At 43.1% G+C, this 19,215-nt stretch overlaps 2 protein-coding genes and 1 long non-coding RNA gene across 4 annotated transcripts in view; 2 read left to right on the forward strand and 1 right to left on the reverse strand.

The window, feature by feature from the left end:
• Window positions 1-9,224: 9,224 nt before the first annotated feature.
• ppic (peptidylprolyl isomerase C) lies at window positions 9,225-12,738 on the reverse strand. Its single transcript, XM_019865996.1, has 6 exons — window positions 12,538-12,738; window positions 11,515-11,628; window positions 11,339-11,432; window positions 11,089-11,156; window positions 10,140-10,256; window positions 9,225-10,063 (listed from the first exon to the last, which is right to left on the reverse strand). The coding sequence occupies exons 1-6, from the start codon at window positions 12,640-12,642 to the stop codon at window positions 9,935-9,937; spliced, it is 627 nt and encodes a 208-aa protein (XP_019721555.1). The 5' UTR covers window positions 12,643-12,738; the 3' UTR covers window positions 9,225-9,934.
• Window positions 12,739-12,760: 22 nt separating this feature from the next.
• On the forward strand, window positions 12,761-16,893 carry LOC109513492 (uncharacterized). Of its 2 annotated transcripts, none has more exons than XR_002167776.1 (3): window positions 12,761-12,843; window positions 16,100-16,138; window positions 16,772-16,893. It is a non-coding gene; the product is annotated as an uncharacterized LOC109513492 (long non-coding RNA). The 2 variants fall into 2 exon arrangements; XR_002167775.1 differs by lacking the exon at window positions 12,761-12,843 and adding an exon at window positions 12,934-13,220 and having other exon boundaries at window positions 16,007-16,138.
• A 771-nt stretch (window positions 16,894-17,664) lies between these two features.
• The window catches only part of prdm6 (PR domain containing 6), a 45,930-nt gene continuing 44,379 nt past the window's right edge, over window positions 17,665-19,215 (forward strand). The window contains exons 1-2 of the mRNA XM_019865937.1: window positions 17,665-17,799; window positions 19,092-19,215. Coding sequence (XP_019721496.1) covers window positions 19,105-19,215 — 111 coding nt within the window. The 5' untranslated portion in view covers window positions 17,665-17,799; window positions 19,092-19,104. The remainder of the gene's footprint in view (window positions 17,800-19,091) is intronic.

Raw genomic sequence — 19,215 nt, forward strand, 5'->3', positions numbered from 1 at the left:
TGTGTGTGTGTGTGTGTGCGTGTGTGTGTGTGTGTGTGTGTGTGTGTGTGTGTGTGTGTGTGTGTGTGTGTGCGTGCGTGCGTGCGTGCATGTCAAACAATTGACCTTGTGTAGCATGAGCGTGTTAGCAGTGGATGGATGCGCTTGTTATATAACACAAAACAACACAAAAAGAGAACAAAAAAGACAAAAAAAAATTTAGAAGTATTATGCCATTTTTGTCAATTAATGAAAAAAAGATCCAGAAGTTGAAACAAAAAAGGTCAAAATGAGCAAAAAGGCTTGAAAAAAATAATCTCATTAGAAAAAAAATATTGTTGAGAATAATCAAGCTTTAAAAAAAAAAGCTTATTCTTGGTAAAATATTAATTATGTCCAACATTTTTATTTTTAACTAATACTGTATACTAAAAATGTAAAGGTCAGAATATTGTAATATGGCAATGAAAATATGAATGGTACAATTCAGCAGGGGGCCCTGAGATGGAGCCCTGGGGCACACCTCTAGTGCCTTGTGGAAGAATTTGTCTTACTTAATTGTTTTGAGTAGTAGAATGATTCCCAATACGATTTAAAAGTGAGAACAACACCAATTTCCAAATGTCCACTATTTTTTTCTACAGATAGCTGACTGTTTTATATTTTGAAGAAAAGACAAAATGTATTGTCTTCATTTTCTTAATCTGATGTGGCATGAGCATCAGATTGGTTGTTGTTTTTTTTTTAAAACTGGCTTCCAAATGCTAAAATTCTAAAAAACAGAAGTGATTGTAGTTGTGTGGCTTGATTTGCCTTGTTTGACGACGATGGAATGCGCCACATGGTTAACAAATAACAACAAACAAATGTCCCCTTCACGCCATGTGCACTTGACTACATGCCCCCCCCCCACACACACACACACACACACAAGATGGATGTGTGCGCATGTGGCCTATGACACACTCATGCTAGTGGCTTTGCTAGCTCAAACTAGTTATTTTTCATCATGCGCACGTGTGTGTGTGTATATATTTGTGTGTCTGTGTCTGATAGATTCAGCTGATTGGGTTCATTTGTCAAAGAGTTCATCACTTCCTGTTCTATTTGTCATCTCTGTATCTTCCTTCCTCCCTCCCCGCCAAATTAAAAGCCCCGACGACCACGACACATCCTTTGTCCGCGCGCACGCACACACCTGCAATACGGGGCAAACGTGCGTGCTCTTGGCCAATATGTCATCGACATTTCGTGCGCACTAAAATAAGACGCACACAATCCTGGAAGTGGCATGTTCAAAAATAATGAGAAAAATAAAAGTAACTTTTCGTAGCTTTTTTTTTTTTTTTCATGAGACAGAAAATGGGTTGATGAGGAATGATGACCACATAGAAACCATTTTAAAATGTCCAATGAAAATAACGAGCGTTACATTTGCTCTCATAATAGAACAATATGATGTGCGTTTCTTTCATGCGATTGATCCCTTTTTTTTTTTTTTTTTTTGTGATTGCAAATCATTGCTCCCATCATCATTTGACTGCTGTTAGTGACAGGAACCCGAGTTCTGATGTGGGAATCGTCATCTGCAAATGAGCAAAGAATATATTTTAATCTTTTCACCTTTGCAGTTTCAGCTTTAAAAGAATTCATCATTATTCACGTGGAAGTTTGTTTTACGTGTTATTGATGAATTCAATTCTGTCCACAATCATCAACAGATATTGTACATTTTTATAGTTTGGTATCAATTATTGTCAACAAAAAACTGATTTAAAAAAAAAGACTTTCTTGACCTTTTTCCAAACAAAATACACAATTAATACAAGTCATTTATATAATAATTGTGTTTCAAGCTGGGTGGGGATCCTGTTTAAAAATATCATTTCGCATATGCCACCTCAAATATTAAGTATAATTTGAGCTATTTATGACAGAGGCCGCGAAAAGGAGGAAAAAGATGAAGGGAAGAGAAATGAACTGCGCGGAAGACGAGAAAAAGAGAGGAGGAGACACATCGGTTGTCTCCCTCTCGCTCTTCCTGCGCGCGTGTTCATTAGTTTGGTGTCCAGCTCGTCCCGTCATGTGTGAACGTATCGATTTGCCAGCGTTTTAAACATCAAACACAAGCAAACCCCCAAAAGTCATTCACGCACGCCGACATAAGCGAAAGGGAGGGGGGGGGGGGGGCAAAAAAGAAGAAGAAGAAAAGAGCTGAATGTGTGCTTGACCTTCATCAGCGGCTGATTGACAGGCGGGGACCAACACACGCACGCACACGCACACTCACACAAGTGGTGAGCGGTCAAGGCAAGTGAGGCTTTCAATGTTGATCGAGACGCACTGAGAATCATTTTTTTCGACTTCAGCCTCTTTTCTGTTGCCATGTCAATCTAATCTTGCCGGGACCTTCACAAATGGGTTGTGCGGGAAGCAACGGGACTATTGAAGTTGAACCCTTGAACCAGTCTCAGTTCAAATTCATCTTCACAGGGCCACAGAGCTGTCTCTCGTCGTTCAGCATTTTCAGCAGATTGACTCTGTTGTGCATAGATTAGAATTCAAAACGGAGTTACTGTATAATATACAATCTAAAGCAAAGGTCGTTGTACTATAACAAAAAAGTTTGAAATCTGCACTAAAAAGCCATAATAATGGCACAAAATCCAAAAAATGCTTCAAACTTGCCATAATTTTCCCAAAACATAATTGAATGAGAAACTTTCTACTTGTAAATTTATACGATGCAGAGAAGGGACATTATCAAGGTCCCCAAGATGGAGCCCTGAGGCATGCCTTTAGTGCCTCGGGGAAAGGGTTGGATCCCGTATTTTATCAAAATTTTCCTTTCTGATGGAAAAATCGGGCTTTTCTCGATTATGAAAAAGGTTTCAGCCAACTACTGTCGTCTTTCAAATTTGATGCAGGTTGTGTGATCTTGATCAATGTGTTGCCGTTTCCATTGTGTTGATGGTCGCGATGTCAGTCGGTTATGCTGTCAGTTACTCGGCCCGACGGTTGCGTTGGCCGTTGTGTTGTCATATGCATTGTTCATTGTGATAGCGGTTGTGCCACTTGCGCAGTTGTCGTGATGTTGCTTACCTTGGTGGTGGTGTTTTCGGTTCGCCCGTCGGTTGTAGCGTCAGTTGTGTTTTTACTTTTTGTCGTCTTTTTGGGTCTCCGTTTTGTTGTCATCCGCCGAGCCAGTTGTTTTGCCGGTTGAAATGTCGGTTTGGATGTTGTTTGTGTTGAGTCGTGCTCATGTTTGTGTCGCGTTGTCATTCACAACGTCGCTTGTGACGTTGGCTGAATCGTAAATGCGGCAGCGAGGTTGCATCGCAAGCGTTTGATTGGATCCAGATGACGTCGTGACGGCATCCATGTTTGGCCAGCTCAAACAAGCTCGCCCGCCCCCAAATTCATAGATGTGACAGGAAGCAGGAAGTAGTTTTTTTTTCCACATTTTTTGTCCAGAATGAGGTTGACCCGGCCTGAATACGTCTACCGCCGATCTTCTTCTGCTCTTCTTGCCTTTAATTAGTTTCTGAGGGACGAAGAAGACGCGGCAGGCGCAAGAAGACTGGAATGATGAAGCTACTAGCACAGGTTAGCACCAGATAGCCAATAAGCTAGCTAAGTTTGTGCCTCGCCAAGTTGATCACAGGAAAGAAACGAGTTGCGACAAACTCATCAAGTGTATTTGTATTCAAAATTTAAGACCAGTTTTTATTTTCAAATACCAATATGACTATTCACTCTCTCAGTACTCACCGCTACCGAGTACCGATACCACTAGTACTTTGGATGTATGAAATTTCGTTGAGCACCATGACACAAAACGGTGAACAGACCTTTCTCTCTGACAACAATGTGTCAATCTGAAAACATAATGAAGTGAATATTCAACAAATGTACATAGAAGTATGCGGTAAAAGCAAACAACGAATGAATGAAATAGGTAGTACGACAGATACTAATGTAGGAATGAAGACAAACAAGATAGGTTGTGCTGATGTGTCAACAAACACATTCATTGTGGACTACATGAAAATGTTGATCTGATCACATTTGTAAAAGATGAAAAACAGAATCGTAAAAAGCAAATATGAGCGTAAAATCCATCGCTGTCTTGTGAAAAACACAGACGGCAATTTTCATCATTTTTACATCAATGGGATGTCTGTGTTTTGAGTGGACCCCGACACCAGCAGCGACGGCTACAGAATTATTTTGGACCGTATCGGACATTTACATTTAAATTTAAGCCTGCATTTTGTGAACTATGCCGGTGAAGTGTGGAAGCGATGAAAAGTACTGCAAGCTCACAGACAGACAGAGAGATGTTTTGGCCTCCGTCGGGATCAGCGGGATGAAAAAGTGCAAACAATTCGGCGCTGAGCGAGACAGGAAGTGCTGTCGTCTCCGTGAGGACTCTAATTGGACGATGAGAGGCGTCCGAGAGGCCCTCTGAGAACGTGTGTGTGTGTGTGTGTGTGTGTGTGTGTGTGTGTGTGTCAGACTTTCGATTTTTCTCTTGCATCCCGCTCGCTGTTGTTGTGAGGAGGCGGAGGAGGCGTCACCGCGGTTACGGTTGCCGACGGTGACAGGACAGCATCTGCTCTCTCTTTCTCTCTCCGCGACTCCTGGCGTCTCTCGCCCTCTTGAAGGAAACTCCAGGGAAATCATCAGCATGTTTACTCCGCGCCCCCGCCTTGCGGTTCCCCGCACCACCCACTGACTATGTCCCAGAGACACCCCCCATGCCCCCAACCGCCGGTGACACCCTCTCCCCTCCTCAATATTTGTGTTTTGTGCTCCATGATGCTGGCTGTTAACCTGATGGACAGCTACAACGCTCGCACTTGTAAATGTGCGGAGGAGGAGGTGGTGGGCGCGCCCACCACCGCTTTGCCAATTGCCGGTGAAGTTGTTGGGCGTGTGTGTGTGTGTAAAGGGCAGGCAATTGTCGGTGAGGGATGGGGGGGCGGTGGGGAGGCCTTGAGAGGCCGATCAATGCGATGTTCACCTGCCGTCCACCTCCCCAATTTAAAGAGAAGGAGCACTAACGATTTCCCTGGCGCACCAGTAGCCCCAACCCCCCGCGCCGGCCGCCCCCCTGCCCTCGCACCTCCTACCCCGCTGCCCAACAGAGCCCGACTGATGACACAAAATGTAGAAAAATTAGTCCTCACCCAAGCAAAAGCGCAGAGAATTAGCAGGCTAATGGTATGTCGTTAAGACGGCGTTAAACATGCGGCGGCATGAGGGATGCGTGTGAAAACACAAACGGACGGCGGCGCAATTAGCCACACATTACCGCCTAAAATAGCCGCTAATGAAGAGATGTAGGCAATCAACGTGCAGTTTGTACCAGTGCGGATGCGAACGCTAACATCAGTCATTGTTGGCAACCGACTTTTGCCATCTGCTGATAACATTGCTCGCCATCAGTATTATTGTTTGTTGCTGCTAGCATCGCAAGTACAAGTGAATCAACTGCCCGACCTGAACTGATGACTGCTAACGTTACCCAGAGAGTAGCTGTAGCTGTCTGTGTAAGAATGGTTAGCTGCTAGCATTGTTAGCCTCTAGCTAACTGTCAACAGAACGAGAAACCAGGTTGGTGGGGGCACCCAATTAAGACGTTAGCTGTTAAGCTTCCCCCAACGCTTCATCTCTAACTGTTCATCATAGTAGCTATGAGCCACAAGCATCGTTAACATCATCACCTCTTGCTTTTAGCATCGCAAACATTATTGGCATCTTAAATTGTTCGCTGTTTTGTTCACCGCCAAAAGTATCGCGAGCCGTTCACGGTAGTAATAGCGGTTAGTATCAGTAGCCACTAGCGCCGCTAGCCACCGCTTTCTATTTGTGCCACCCTCTGATAGCATGTCTATCCAATAGCATTATAATCAACCAACAAGCAATTTCTTGCTGTTAGCATTTGTTTGTGTCACTATTTGTAAGCACTGTTGTCTGTTAACAACTAACAAAACATTGTTTGTATTTATTAGTTGCTCTTAGTTAGCCACTAGAATCACTTTCCATTGTGGCCACATTGTGCTTCCTGGAGTATAAAATACAGCAAAATGAGTCCATGGCACAGCAAGCAGGCAGAGAGAGAATTAGCTGGCTACTGGCACATAGTGAAAAGGGCGGTAAACCGTGTGCCGGTGACGCTCTGCCTCGTGAGGGATGCGCCCGTGAACGCAAATGGACAGCTGCGCAATTAGCACCTCATTACCCGCTAATGACGCTGCCAACGTAGCCGCTCATACCGCCTGGAGAGGCAGACTAGAAACCAGCACCGATGCTAATTTTGTGACACGGCCGTGCCGGCAATGGTGTGGTTGCTTACAAATGCTAGTTATGCTAACAGCTACGAATGGCGTCAATGCGTGGGAATACGGCCAGTGGTTCGGTTTCCCGTCCCCCACTAAAAGTTTCTATTCGTGTTCAGCGCGCCATCCGACTCGTTTCTCGCGTTCTTGACGTTTCTCGTATTGACATGCAGGTGAGGAGAAGAAAAGGGAAGAAGACGAAATACAGAAAGTAAGAAAATAAAAAAGCCCGCCTTCGGGCAGAAGGAGGACGATGCCGCACAAGAAGTTGTCGATGTTTTGGCAGATGTGCTAACAAAGACGGTGAGGAAGAAACAGAAAAGGATGGCTGAGAGCAAAGAGACGGCGAGCTTCTTAAATGGTCCGTGGGGAGGAGGAAGAGGAGGAAGAAGCAGAACAGGCAGCGGAGAACGAAAAGAAGAGGAGGGGTAGAGGGAAAAGCCAAGCCAAGAGGTGGGTGAAGGGAAAAAAAGGAAGAGAAGGGAGAGAAGCGAAAGGATGAGGAGTCAGAGGAAGAAAACAAATGGAAGAGGGGAAAAAAACGAAGAGGTGGAGGAAGGAAGAAGAGGAAACAAAGAGGAAATGAAGGATGAAGAGTGCGAGGGGAGAAAAAGGAGGAAAAGGAGTGTGAGATGAAGACGATGAGGAGGCAGAGCAAAAAGAGGAGTAGGAAAAAAAAAAGAGATGGCGTGACAGCCAGGGTAGGTGAGAGGGTAACAGCAGGAGGGAGGAGAGGAGGACGAGGGGAAGAGAAGCAAAAGACGGAGAGGAGGAAGAGAAACAGGCGTGAAGGGAAGAGGAAAACAAGGGGGAGGAAAAGGAGGTGGAGTGAGAGGTCAAGAGGACCAAGCGGGGAAAGGACGAGAAAAGGAGGAGGCGGCGGAGGAAAAAGACAAAGGGGCGAAGAGCAACAAGAGGAAGTGGCGAAGAGGTTGAAGAAGAGGAGGAGAAAGAGAAGAGCGGGAGAAGAAGAGGAAAGAGAGGAGAAGGAGCAGGAGAAAGAGATGGCGGAGGAGGGAGAGGAAGAAGAGGAGGTGAGACGGTGATGAAGGCTTCTTCTCCTTCGTCTTGTCAGGATCAATGGCCGCGAAGCGAAAGAAGAAGCGAGCTAGAGAATCTGTGCAAGGATGACAGGACTCATTACCAACTAACCACACACACACACACACACACACACACACACACACATGCCAGCAGGTGTGTGTGTGTGTGCCTGTGTGTGTGTGTTGGGACAGTGTTGTCTAAAGGTCAACAAGAACACATCATCAACACAACACGCCAACGCCGTTAAATGCTAAGCGCTAACCCCCGTGAACTGCTAACACTACCAGCGTGCAAATACGGGAAAAAGGCATCTCGTAATTCACTTTATAGGGTCTTTGATAGCTAATGCTAAGCTGGTAAATACTACCTTGATGGCTAACAAAAAAAAAATGCTCTATTCTACCCTACTAGCTCATGCTCATCTTAGAAATGCAACTTTGAGCGCTAAAAGATAACATGCTCACTACTCCCTTGAGAACTTAATATAGGCCAGCCTCAGAGCTAATGCTCACCTGGCTCAAATGCTAATTTAACAGCTAACCTGACAAATGCCCCCTCTAGAGCAAATTGCTCCTGTTTTACTGATAATCTGGACAGTTTATGCTACATTCTGGCTTGGAAGGAACAGCTCAACACACCTGCGCTAAAACTAACCTGAAAAATGAGAAAAGAGCCTATCTGCTAAATGCCATCTTGAGTGTTAATGTACACCTGCTAAATGCTCCCTGGAGAGCTAATGCAAACATAAGAAACTCTTAACTTAAAACCAAAAACTCACCTATGAAATAAATGTTAAATGACACAGATAAATGCCATCTTGAGAGGTAACGGCTAACCTGCCAATTGCTCCTGTCAGTGCTACTGCCTACCTATTGAATGCTAACTTGAAAGGTAATAGCGAACCCGCTTAAGAAAAAAAAAAAAAAAACAGGAGCTGTTGTATTTGTAAGGAATGTGATTAGCTTTTGTGTTGTTTTTGTGTCAGTTGTACAAATGTTGCTACTTTCTTGATTTGCGTACTTGTTGACATTTGAGTTGTGCCGATGTATTTTCTTGTTTCCTCCTGAGCTTTTCTGTTTGTTTTCTTGACCTTTTGTCTTTTTTTTTTCCTTCGCTTACGTGCACTAGCAGGGTAGCGTCTTGTCTGTCCGGCGCCAAAACAAATGTGCTCATTAGCGCCTTCCGGTGTCACGCCGACTGTCAGCCCCCTCCCACCACCGAAACCCCCGCGCCAAAACCTTTACGCCGCCGCTGTCATTAGCACGAATGCGGCTGGCCGCTAACACCATCTGTCAATTAGGAGTAGAAACGCTTTTCTTTTTTTTTTTTGCCTAAACATGCAGCCTTTTGTTTCCAAAGAAATGCTACCCCCCTCCCCCCCCCCGCTCCCCCATTCATTAAAACCAGCCTTTTAACTATAACATTAAACAACAAGGAAGCAGTTGGTTTGGCACTGACATTTATTGGAAACAAAAACAATAATATTGGTAATAAAAGCATGCTGGAACATGTGATCTATTGATGACATCATATTCACAGTATGATAGTGGTTAGACAAGCAGCACTGTGAAGCGAGACGCTAACATGTTAGCATCATTTCGTGTAAACATATTTCATGTGATATGAATTTTAGAACTGTGCATTTTGGTTCGTCCAGTTTGCATAGGTTTTCATTTTTAAAATTGTGAATGCATAGCAAAGACAGCACATGCAGCTGTTCCCATCATAGCACCAACTCTACATTTTTTTTTTCACACTGACAGACTGGTTCACCTTCAAATTGAACGTTTTTGTGCATTGATCATGTTGAAAGATAAATCCATGTATTTAATAAATGGTTTATTTTTCAATAATTTTAACACTTGCAAATTTTAGTTTAAAGCACTTAATGCAATAAATAAAACAATTATTAACACTTACAGATAAAAATACCCAATTTATTTCGAGCAGCTCCTGCTACCATCCGAGCTACCTTACTCAGATTTTTTTTTTTTAATGTAAATTTGTTAAAAGTACATTAACAGGTTAAAATGTCAACAACTAAAGTGTTGCTACTATGCCAGCTCGCTAGCAAATAAAGAATGTGTCAATTTGGCACTTTTTAAGATTATTTTCAAATTTAAAAACATTTTTTTTTTGGTGTTTAATATAAGGTCAACCAAATGATTTTGATGACAAAAACCCTTGCTAGAATGGTAGCTCGCTAACAAGATGTAAGTGTAAATTTGGGACTTTTTCAACAATCATTTACCCTTTTACGAAATAACTTAGTAACAGTAAAACCAGTGCGAGCAACGTATCATTGTGCTAACAAATGAACAATTTATAAGTTAGTTTATGTTTAAAATTGACACTCTAAGATCATATTCCATTTTACATTTTGTTTTGCTACATTCTATGTTATGGAACATTAAATAAAACATGAACAAGGTTTAAATCTCACATGATTTAGAAAAGAAAACAATTGCTGTCATGCTGCTGCTAGGCCGCTAACAAGCGAATAATGTGCCAACTTTTCACATTTCTTCTTCAAGATTCTTCCAAATAGAACGAATATTCTTGGTGATCTACCAGCCGTCCACGTCGACGGTAAAGGGTTGTTTGACGGCGATCCGTCCGCTGTTGACCACGACGCAGTCGGTGTACGGCAGGTTTCTGTCGTTGGTGTCTTGGAGTTCGACGGTGTGTACCACAGACTGCCAAATTACATCATGATGCTTTTTAATTACAATTATTTCTATGACATAGTGCAAAGAATATGTTTGGACGCACCATGCCGTCCAGGACTTTTCCAAAAACCACGTGTTTCCCATCCAACCAGGGCGCCTTGGTGGCCAAGATGAAGAACTGTGAGCCATTGGTATCTGCGCCGGCATTAGCCATGCTCACCTATACATAAAAAATTTATATATGTGTATATTTGTATATTTTTATACCACACACACACACACACACACACACACACACACACACACACACACAGACAAAACTTTATTTCATTTTTATCGGAAACAATTCCGTTTTTTTAAGTTCTTGAATGATAGAATACATTTTTTTAAAAGAGGCTATTTTAGCCGTTTACCCTTCACTTGCCAAATGCTGACATTACCCATGTAAAAACTAGTGTGTAAATATGTGCTAGCTAGACAGCAAGCGTGAAAGGACGAAAGTTAAAAATGTAGCATGTTAGCTACTGCCACTAACCTAAATGAGCAACATAGATGTAAGCTGTGGGGTTGAACAGATCAAGAAACACATATCTTGCTAGCGCGTAGGCCAAAATTAGCATCAATGGTGCCGACATAAACAGGCTGGCTTGAGTGTTGAGCACATAGCTTGTTTCACACAAACAGCCAGGTTACTGAAATGTTAGAATGACATTTTCAAAGGGCTAACTCAATGAAATTAAGAGGCTAGCAGGAAAATGTTAGGTAACTTAATTTCCAACCCATGGCTTCAAGAAATCGCTTTTTGTGTTGACATGATGAGCTAAATGGTAAGTAGTTTATACATTCTATTTTTAAAAAGTGGCTACGCCATTGACGTCTTTTAGCCCAAAATGTTAGCAGGTTCAATTTTGCTGACTGAGTGAAATCAGAAGCCAGAAAGAAAGCGTCACATTTCTTGATTTGAGCAAAAAGATTTTGGTTTCTCAAGAGAAGCTAGATAAGGAGTGTAAAAATTGTATTTAAAATAAAAAATAGTTACGCGAATAACGTACCCATCCCGCTGAGCTGTGCTTCAGTTTAAAATTCTCATCAGGAAACGTTGCCCCGTAGATGCTGTGACCTGTACAAAGACGAGCGTGTACATTAGTTTTACCAGCATCGGGTTATCACCACATACGGACAAGTATTTCGACACAAGTAGCTTAGCATGAGCATCATCCCACAGTATATCGATGCTGCAAGCATGAACTGATGTTAATATTTTGGTAGTATCAGCACGTAGCGTGGCAGCGGTGGTGGTACCTCCGGTTCCGTCTCCAGCAGTAAAATCACCTCCTTGGATCATAAAGTCTTTGATGACCCGGTGGAACTTTGTGCCTTTGTAGCCGTAGCCTTTCTACAAATAAATACACATGCCCACAAACACACACACTTACAACATTGGAGTAAATAGGAACACCCGTGGTCCGCGGTCTTACCTCTCCAGTTGCGAGGGCAACAAAATTATTGACAGTGAGCGGGACCACCTCTCCAAAGAGGCCGATGACGATGCGGCCCACCTCGTGACCCGCCACTGTGATGTCAAAAAACACCTGCACACGCGCACAGCTGCTGTCAATCCATCAATGCCGTCATAGGCACCAAAAGTACATACAGTAAATACAGTAAAACCACAATTGTGTATATAAATTAGTGTAGTGTTACACCTTTTGTAGTAAAAAGAAAAAAAAAGAGTTATTTATTTTAATTACCACTGTTTTTGGAAAAAAAGAAGCTTTTTTTTTTTTAGATTGAGTGCTTGCGAGGCCACCCACTCAAAGAGGCTGATGACTATGCAAGCAAAAGTAGATAAGCTCGGTGACATGTCCATTTACTGCAACTACATACGCCAAAGGTGTCAAAGTCAAGGCCCGGGGATCAGATCTGGCCCATCACATCATTTTATGCGGCCCGCGAAGGCAAATCAAACATGGCAACTTCCATGATGCTTGCTAAAATATGGACCAAAATTTCAAGTTCTCATATGTAACAAATAAGAGAGATATTGTAAGCATTTTCTTGTTGCCAAACACCTCATGACAGTAACTTAAACAAGAGTTGAATAAATTGTTATTCTTGACTTCTTTATATGATTTCAGACAAAATGGCCCTCCAAGGGACACAGTAACTAAAATGTGACTCATAATACTCATTGTAGACTCAGTATTAACTGAACAATATGTCTCGTACTTCGTTAATGTAATGATGCACACTATTCGACAACATATTTCAGCTCTCGAGTGGAGGTAAACATGTAATATCTCGGTCGTTGTCGCGAGAATCAAGTGGATCACGTGAGATGGCGGGAAAGCCCGCCGGCACACGTGTGATGCAAGGCGCGCACGCGAGAGAAAATAAATAAGCGCGCGCACACACGCACAAACACACACACACACACAAACACACGCACACACAAATTCCGTGCATGCTAACAACACGAACACACTTATGCTAACATGTACCTTCTCCGTGACTTTGGGTCCTCTGACTCCGCTCCGTGAAGTCGTCACCGAGTGGAGGCAAGAGGCGTCCAGAAGCAGCAGGAGCAGCAGCGAGCGAGGCTCCATTTAGTTCCGGTCACCGAGGAGGAGGAATCTCTGCAGCGGCGCTCAGATGCGAGGATGGCGGAGAATCTTAGAGTCATTGGCGAAACGTCATCAGAAAGCAACCCTGCTCCTCCTCCTCCTCCTCCTCCTCCTCCTCTCCCCATCAGCGGAGCGGAATGGAAGTTCCGCCCACCGAGGTGAGGCAGGGAAAGAATGAAAAAGGTGAGAAGATTCGGACAATAATTGACATGAAAGTTATTATAAACTCTTATTAAGTACTTAAACAGGTATAATTTGAAGACCAACCAAACGGTAAAATACTTTTTAAAATAGCATTTGCTCATGTAAATGATAAATAGCACATTGGCATGTTGATTATGTTGAAGATCAGGTAGCTTAGCATGAGCTTCCCCGCTGAAGACGTCATCACGCTGCCCTGCGCAATGGGTCGTCAGTCATGTAGCTTAGCTATAGCATTATTCATGATGATTAACATCATCGCAGTTCTTTTTTGCAGCTGTTGACATCATGATTTCCTGATGTCCAATTTGTCGACGAACACTTCGCCTAGCATGAGCATTTTGAAGGTTTCTACCAAGGTGAGCAAAAGTTGCATTGTGGGAGTGAAACAAGCCTCAGGAATTTTGCTTGTAAATACTAGTGACCCTGCGAAACTTTAGTACGTAAAATCACAGTCTGAGATAAGGCTATGACCAAACTCTCTTGAAATATGAGCAGGTGTGACATGGTAATTTTCCAGAGGTCTTTTCAGTCATCAAGCACTTAGCTTAGCGTTAGCAAAAATGTTGACATTTTTTGTTTTGGTTGTGTTCCAAAATGCGCTCTGAGTGCACTCTGCTTTATTCCGACCTTTTGTTGCTATGGACCGTTCGATTATTCAGAGTGCTCTAAATAAGGAGTACCATTTGTTTGTGGGTTTTTTGAGCAGTTAATACTGTTTGACCGGTGACTTAATACAAGGTATGGTTGCGTTTGTATGAATTGAATATTTAATGTATTTTTTTTTGTGCATTCAAGGGAGGCAAAGCTGCAAAAGCGAGTATAAGTCCCTGATGAATATCTGTCATTGCGCATGAATTATAATAGTCAGGCTGCGGTGACCTTAACGGGCGGACACGCACACGGGCACACACACACACACACACACGCACACGCACACACAACTTTCTGTGTGTGCGTGTGTGAGCGGGTAGTTTTATCGGTCTCCTGTCAAAGCGACCCGTCCATTTGTCTTTTCTCGCCGCCGTCCACTGAATTAATTAAGCAGGAATGTAAATGTTTTAATTGAATGTCAAACAGGACCTTAACCACGTGCGCACGCACACACACCCTTATTCATAGCTCAGTGACGTATGCGCGTGCACACACACACACACACACACACACGCAAGCGTTAATTTTTTCCCTGTTAGTTGTGTTAGATTTGTTGCCAATTTTTTTATGTTCAAAAGCGCCATCTTAATTTCTGCCGTCTTTTGGTCATTGTTTTTTATTACTTGCGTCATGTTTATCTGCGTGAAGTTACGTTGCAGTAGGCTGCTTCGATTATTCTAATTCTTTCTTCGGGAGACGTGTTGCATAACTTGAGTTATTCGAGTTGTTTTAACATTACAGTAGTTGTCTTTTGTTTTGTTTTTTTGTTTAGTTTGTTTGGTTGTTATGGTGGCGCATTCATCGTTGTTTCACGTTAGCTGTTTTCTGTGACTTGCGTTATGCTACACGTGTTCACTTGAGTTGTGTTACACAACTTGTGTTAGCTGTTATAAGGTTAGGTGGCTGACATGAATTGCTTTCTTTTGTTTCGTCACCTTATTTGTGTTTTTTTTTGCTACTCGAATTGTTTTCTGTTAGCTTATGTTCATTTGGTTTTGTTGTTTGTTACATGACTTATGTGACCATTACTTGCCTCATGTTAATTGTGTCTCTGTTAGCTTAGGTTAAATTGATCATTTCCTGCGAGTTTGTTCCATTTATTTTGTCACTTGTTACGTTTATTGATGTCTGTCACTTTGTTACGTGATCTTATGTTTCTCATCTTCTTTATTATGTTGTTAGTTGTGCTCATTTACTTAAGATACTTGTCCTGTCGTAACATTTATTATGTTAGCTTGTTTTCCGTTGCATTCTGAATTTTTTTCCGTGAGTTCATTAGTTGGTTGCGCTGCTTGTGTTTGGTTAGTGGCGCGAGCGCAACTGGTACCACTTCTATTTCTCGAATGTTTTACAAGTTGTTGTCATGCTAGTTGGATTAGGTTACGCGTGTTAACAGTACGTTAGTTGCATCACGCTATTTATTTTGTCTGTTGTTGTTTTACGTTCGTTCTTTGAGCGCTAACATGTCGCGTTTGTGGCGTTACGCTCGTGGAGCTGATTTGTTGTGTGCTTGTAACGCATCGGCCTTGTTGATGAGGTGAAAGTGACGCATTTGTGTTACATGCTTGTTGTAACTTTTGCTACAATGCTACAATGTGGGACTATAGTCGCGTTATGTTTTTTTTTTTTTTTTTGTTGTGTCATTAGCTTCGTGTTTATTGTGTTCCGGCAATTGTTTTCTTGTCACTTGTGTGGTACTCAAAGCCACTTTCTTATCTCACATTTTCAGTTTTTGGTTCTTATTGGAGGCATTACGGTCTTTTATTTCCAGGCGGAGTTCGCGCGCGGGGTTCAAGTTGACGCCGAGATCGGAGCGGCGTGTATGTGTGTGTTTGCTTGTTAATAAGTTGTTTTTGTGTGCAAATAATTAGCTTTCCTTGTAGAAAATGATGAATTTGGGCAGTTAATTCATCGATCGGCCGATGCGCTGGGCTGTGGAAAAGTCATTAATCAATGCGTGAAAAGAGCTAATTCTCCTCCCGCTGCTTCCTCCGAGACAACACAAAAACAACACAACACACACCCCACGCTGCCGCAGGAATTTTTTATTTATTTATTTGTAAAATATTGCTTCACACACGAGCGCTGGCTTCTTTTCTGGGTTTTTTGTTTCTTTGTTTTTTTTTGCTCATTAAAAAAAAAAACAACAACAATCGGGCAATTTATTAAAAACTACACCATGAGCAACGCCTTATTTTATTTTTATTTATGTATCTTTTTAATGTTTTATGCACACGCACACACACACACACACACACACACACACACACACACACATATATACAAGCTGTCTTTTTTTTTTTATTTAGCTCCTTCAGAAAAAAAACAACCATCGGACAATTTATTAAAAACGACACCATTAGCAACGGGAGTGAGGAGAAGTGGATTAGAAAAGGGATGGGTGGATGGCGTTACAGGACTTGTGTTACATGGCTCGTTCTCTGTTAGCATGTTGTGTTAGTTGCTACGCTAGTTCTATCCTTTCCTAAAGATCATTTTGTTGGCAGGGAGCTCGGTTACCGTTGAAGTCCTGTACAACTTCATCAACCTGAGAAATAACAACCCGTGTTTTTGTTCCACACAGGATTGTCGTCAAATAACAGCCGGATGAAGTGACAAATGGGTGAGTTTCTTTATTTTGTTTTTCTTCTTTTCAGATGTGTTTATTTGAATGATGAGTGAATATGGCATCCCTCAGGGAAACATGTCGAGTCCACTTATCCTTTTGATTTTTTTTTTTTTTTTTTTTTTTTTTTTTTTTTTGGACTACTTTATTAGCATTCAAAACAACCAACGATCCCACACATTGTGTTAATCGTGACACGTTTGTATGTTTAAAATCTAGACAGCTCAAGTGATTTGGTCTTGACACGCCAGGGGTGACCTCCCTCCCTCTCTCCTGTCCGCTCGCCAGTATTTTTGTTTTTTAAAAAAAAAAATGTGAAAAAGTGTCTTTTGGGCCGGCGAGAGTTCATGCGGAGTCGCTGGCGTGTTTGTGTTTTTGTTCCTTATCAATCCAGAGCCGCTCGCCAGAATGACGGATGGCGGCTGTCACGCCGACGCTAGTCATAACAACGCATGCCTTTACGTGTTCTGCCGTTTAGCCCGCGTCCTTATCCGCGCCTGCGCTCGCTGACTGATGTGCTGTGTGTGTGTGTGTGTGTGTGTGTGTGTGTGTGTGTGTGTGTGTGTGTGTGTGTGTGTGTGTGTGTGTGTGTGTGTGTGGTTGTGTGTGTGTGTGTGCGTTCCCCCAGAGCCGACGGCTAGCAAGCTACGGGTCGCGGATAACAAGACCGACCCAAAAACACAATGAGCTCAGCTATAATCTGTCTTGTCTGCATGTGCGCACGCACACACGCACGCACGCACGCACACACACACACCTGCCTGGTGGGAGGGGCCTGATCTGATATGCAAATGACTTCTTTGTCATTTTTCTAAAAACCTTAAAAATTGTCCAGCCACTTTTTTTTTTTTTTTTTTGCACGAAAAAAGTAAAGTTTCCTTGTTTCATGTGGCTAAGGAAATCAAGACCAGTGGGGCTAATAATAACAATCAGCAAGTAATAATAGTAATAATCTTCACGGCAAACAGAGTGCCTCAAACAGGAAGAATTGGGGGATGGGGGGCGGGAGGGGGGGGGTGAGGGCGTCAGCGTCAACTGCTTGTCAAATAACAAACACGTATCATACCATATGATGCCACCAGAGGGTGCTACTCACCTGAACGTAGCAACTTAATTTATGTCTGAGTCATTTCGGCTCCGACCTTGACCATCGAATGAATTAAACGGCAGTTAACTCTTTGAAAAATAGGGCCCAACCGCTAATGCCGATTCCGAATATTTATATATATATATATATATATATATATATTTCCTTGTTTCATGTGTCAGTGTGCAAGTTCAAAGTTCACATGTAGACTGCACGTCACCAGGGAAAACGTGTGTGTCAGAGGTCCGAGGGAAAAAAGAGAGGGGGGGGGGCGCGTGCGGCACGTGGTCACGTGCTGCTTTTTTTGGCTGCGGTGGCGAGCAGGACACATCATCTTCCTCCTCTTCTTCATCCTCCTCCTCCTCTTCTTTAAGGTCGAGAAGTGAGAGAGAGAGAGAGAGAGAGAGAGAGTGTGTGTGTGTGTGTGTGTGTGTGTGTGTGTGTGTGTGTGTGTGTGTGTTGTGTGTGTGCGTGTGTGTGCGAGTGCGAGTGTTCCTCCATGAAGAAGAAGAATCGAGGTTGGCCGTCAGCGCTCCTCAGCCGCACACACGCTCGCAGCCTCACCGCACCGGTAAGCTTCTTATGATGATGATTAGGATTATTCTTGTTCTCTCACACATTCTTTCTTCCTTTGTTTCTTTCTTTTTTTTTTTTTAAACTCTCTTTTTCGTAATTTCTTCATTTTTATTTGGGACGAACCAACATCACCTATTTTTTGCTTCCATCTGCAAAAACTTTGCGGGCGTCGCGACTCAAAGTCCACATCAACGTTTTAATAATCAAACACGTTGACGCGCTTTTGTGACATTTTGCTGTTGTTTGTTTGCTTGTTTTTTGGGTTGTTGTTGTTGTGGGTTTTTTTTGTGCGATTCACAAGCTGACCCTTAAAAAGTCGAGCATGTTGGATCGCGTGGACCACATGCAACACCCTCGTGCGCTCCTTTAAAAAAAAAAAAAAAAAAAGATTTCTATTTGCACTCGTGTGAAAATGTTTTTGCCAAAACGCGCGGCGCCTCGGCACGCGTACCGCTCGGGTTGCGGCTTTTGTAGCACAGGAGAGATGATTTCGACGTGGAAAACAAATTCTTTCGATGGATGTTCATCTTGACATCTTTCAAATCTTGACGTATTCGAAATTGAGCGTCTCGATTGATTGAAAAGAAATTGAGCCGGAGCATTTTTTTAATCAATTGCAGCCCGAGTGTGAGAATGGGGCCTTTTTTTTTTTCCACCTGCCCGTCACCATCACCTCACCAAACTCACTTTGATTCTTCAATTCAAGATGACGTCCCCTCAAGCAATTTTTAATTTCCTTGACTTTTTTGCAGATACCCCCCCCATGAAGTTAGCCTCTTTCCGGTATGTCGATGCGTGCGCGGATATCATTTTCAACATTGCTCCATCCTCAATCAAAACTGCACTCGAGATGTGTTTTATGCGTCCTGGAATTCGGTGACGCGCTGACGCCGTCGTTAAGTTTGACACGACCTCTTGGCCGCCGCTAAAGCAACTCTCCGACATTTCCGTGCGCTCAATCAAACGAGGGCTCTTTATGATTGCAGAGCCGTCAGTCTTTTATGAAAAAGTGTGTTTGTTTTTTTTTTTTTTTCCTCTCTTTGCACTCATTGATGTGCAAATTCCCCCGTCCCGCATGAATGTCGTGAAAGTCGATGGGGACGCGTTGGCCATTTCAAACGCAATTCAAATACAATCTCGACGAGTGTGCGCAGTTACGTCAGAAGGTAAACAGGAGTCGTATGTCATTCATGAGATGGATTTTTTTTCCAAGGAAGGCATGACTGATGTGTGTGAGAGCCGCAGATGATTGACAGCTGTCACCCCCCCCCACCACCCCCCGTGCAGACGGCGTGGCGCCATGCTGAAGCCGGGCGAGGCATCGGCGAGCGGGGCGTCGGCCTTCCTCAAAGTGGACGCATCGGCGTACCTTCATCACTGGCAGCAGCTTTTCCCGCACACGCCGCTCAAG

The sequence above is a fragment of the Hippocampus comes genome, unplaced genomic scaffold, assembly GCF_001891065.2.
Source record: "Hippocampus comes isolate QL1 unplaced genomic scaffold, H_comes_QL1_v1.1 scaffold190, whole genome shotgun sequence".
Taxonomy (NCBI): domain Eukaryota; kingdom Metazoa; phylum Chordata; class Actinopteri; order Syngnathiformes; family Syngnathidae; genus Hippocampus; species Hippocampus comes.

What these genes read in the sequence shown, in the direction of transcription:
- ppic (XM_019865996.1), bottom strand. Translation starts at nt 12,642, where the DNA reads ATGGAGCCTCGCTCGCTGCTGCTCCTGCTGCTTCTGGACGCCTCTTGC. An exon ending in TGCTGGAGACGGAACCGGAG is followed by an intron (nt 11,157 to 11,338) that starts GTACCACCACCG and finishes GTCTTTGTACAG; the next exon opens with GTCACAGCATCTACGGGGCA. An exon ending in AGCACAGCTCAGCGGGATGG is followed by an intron (nt 10,257 to 11,088) that starts GTACGTTATTCG and finishes TTTTATGTATAG; the next exon opens with GTGAGCATGGCTAATGCCGG.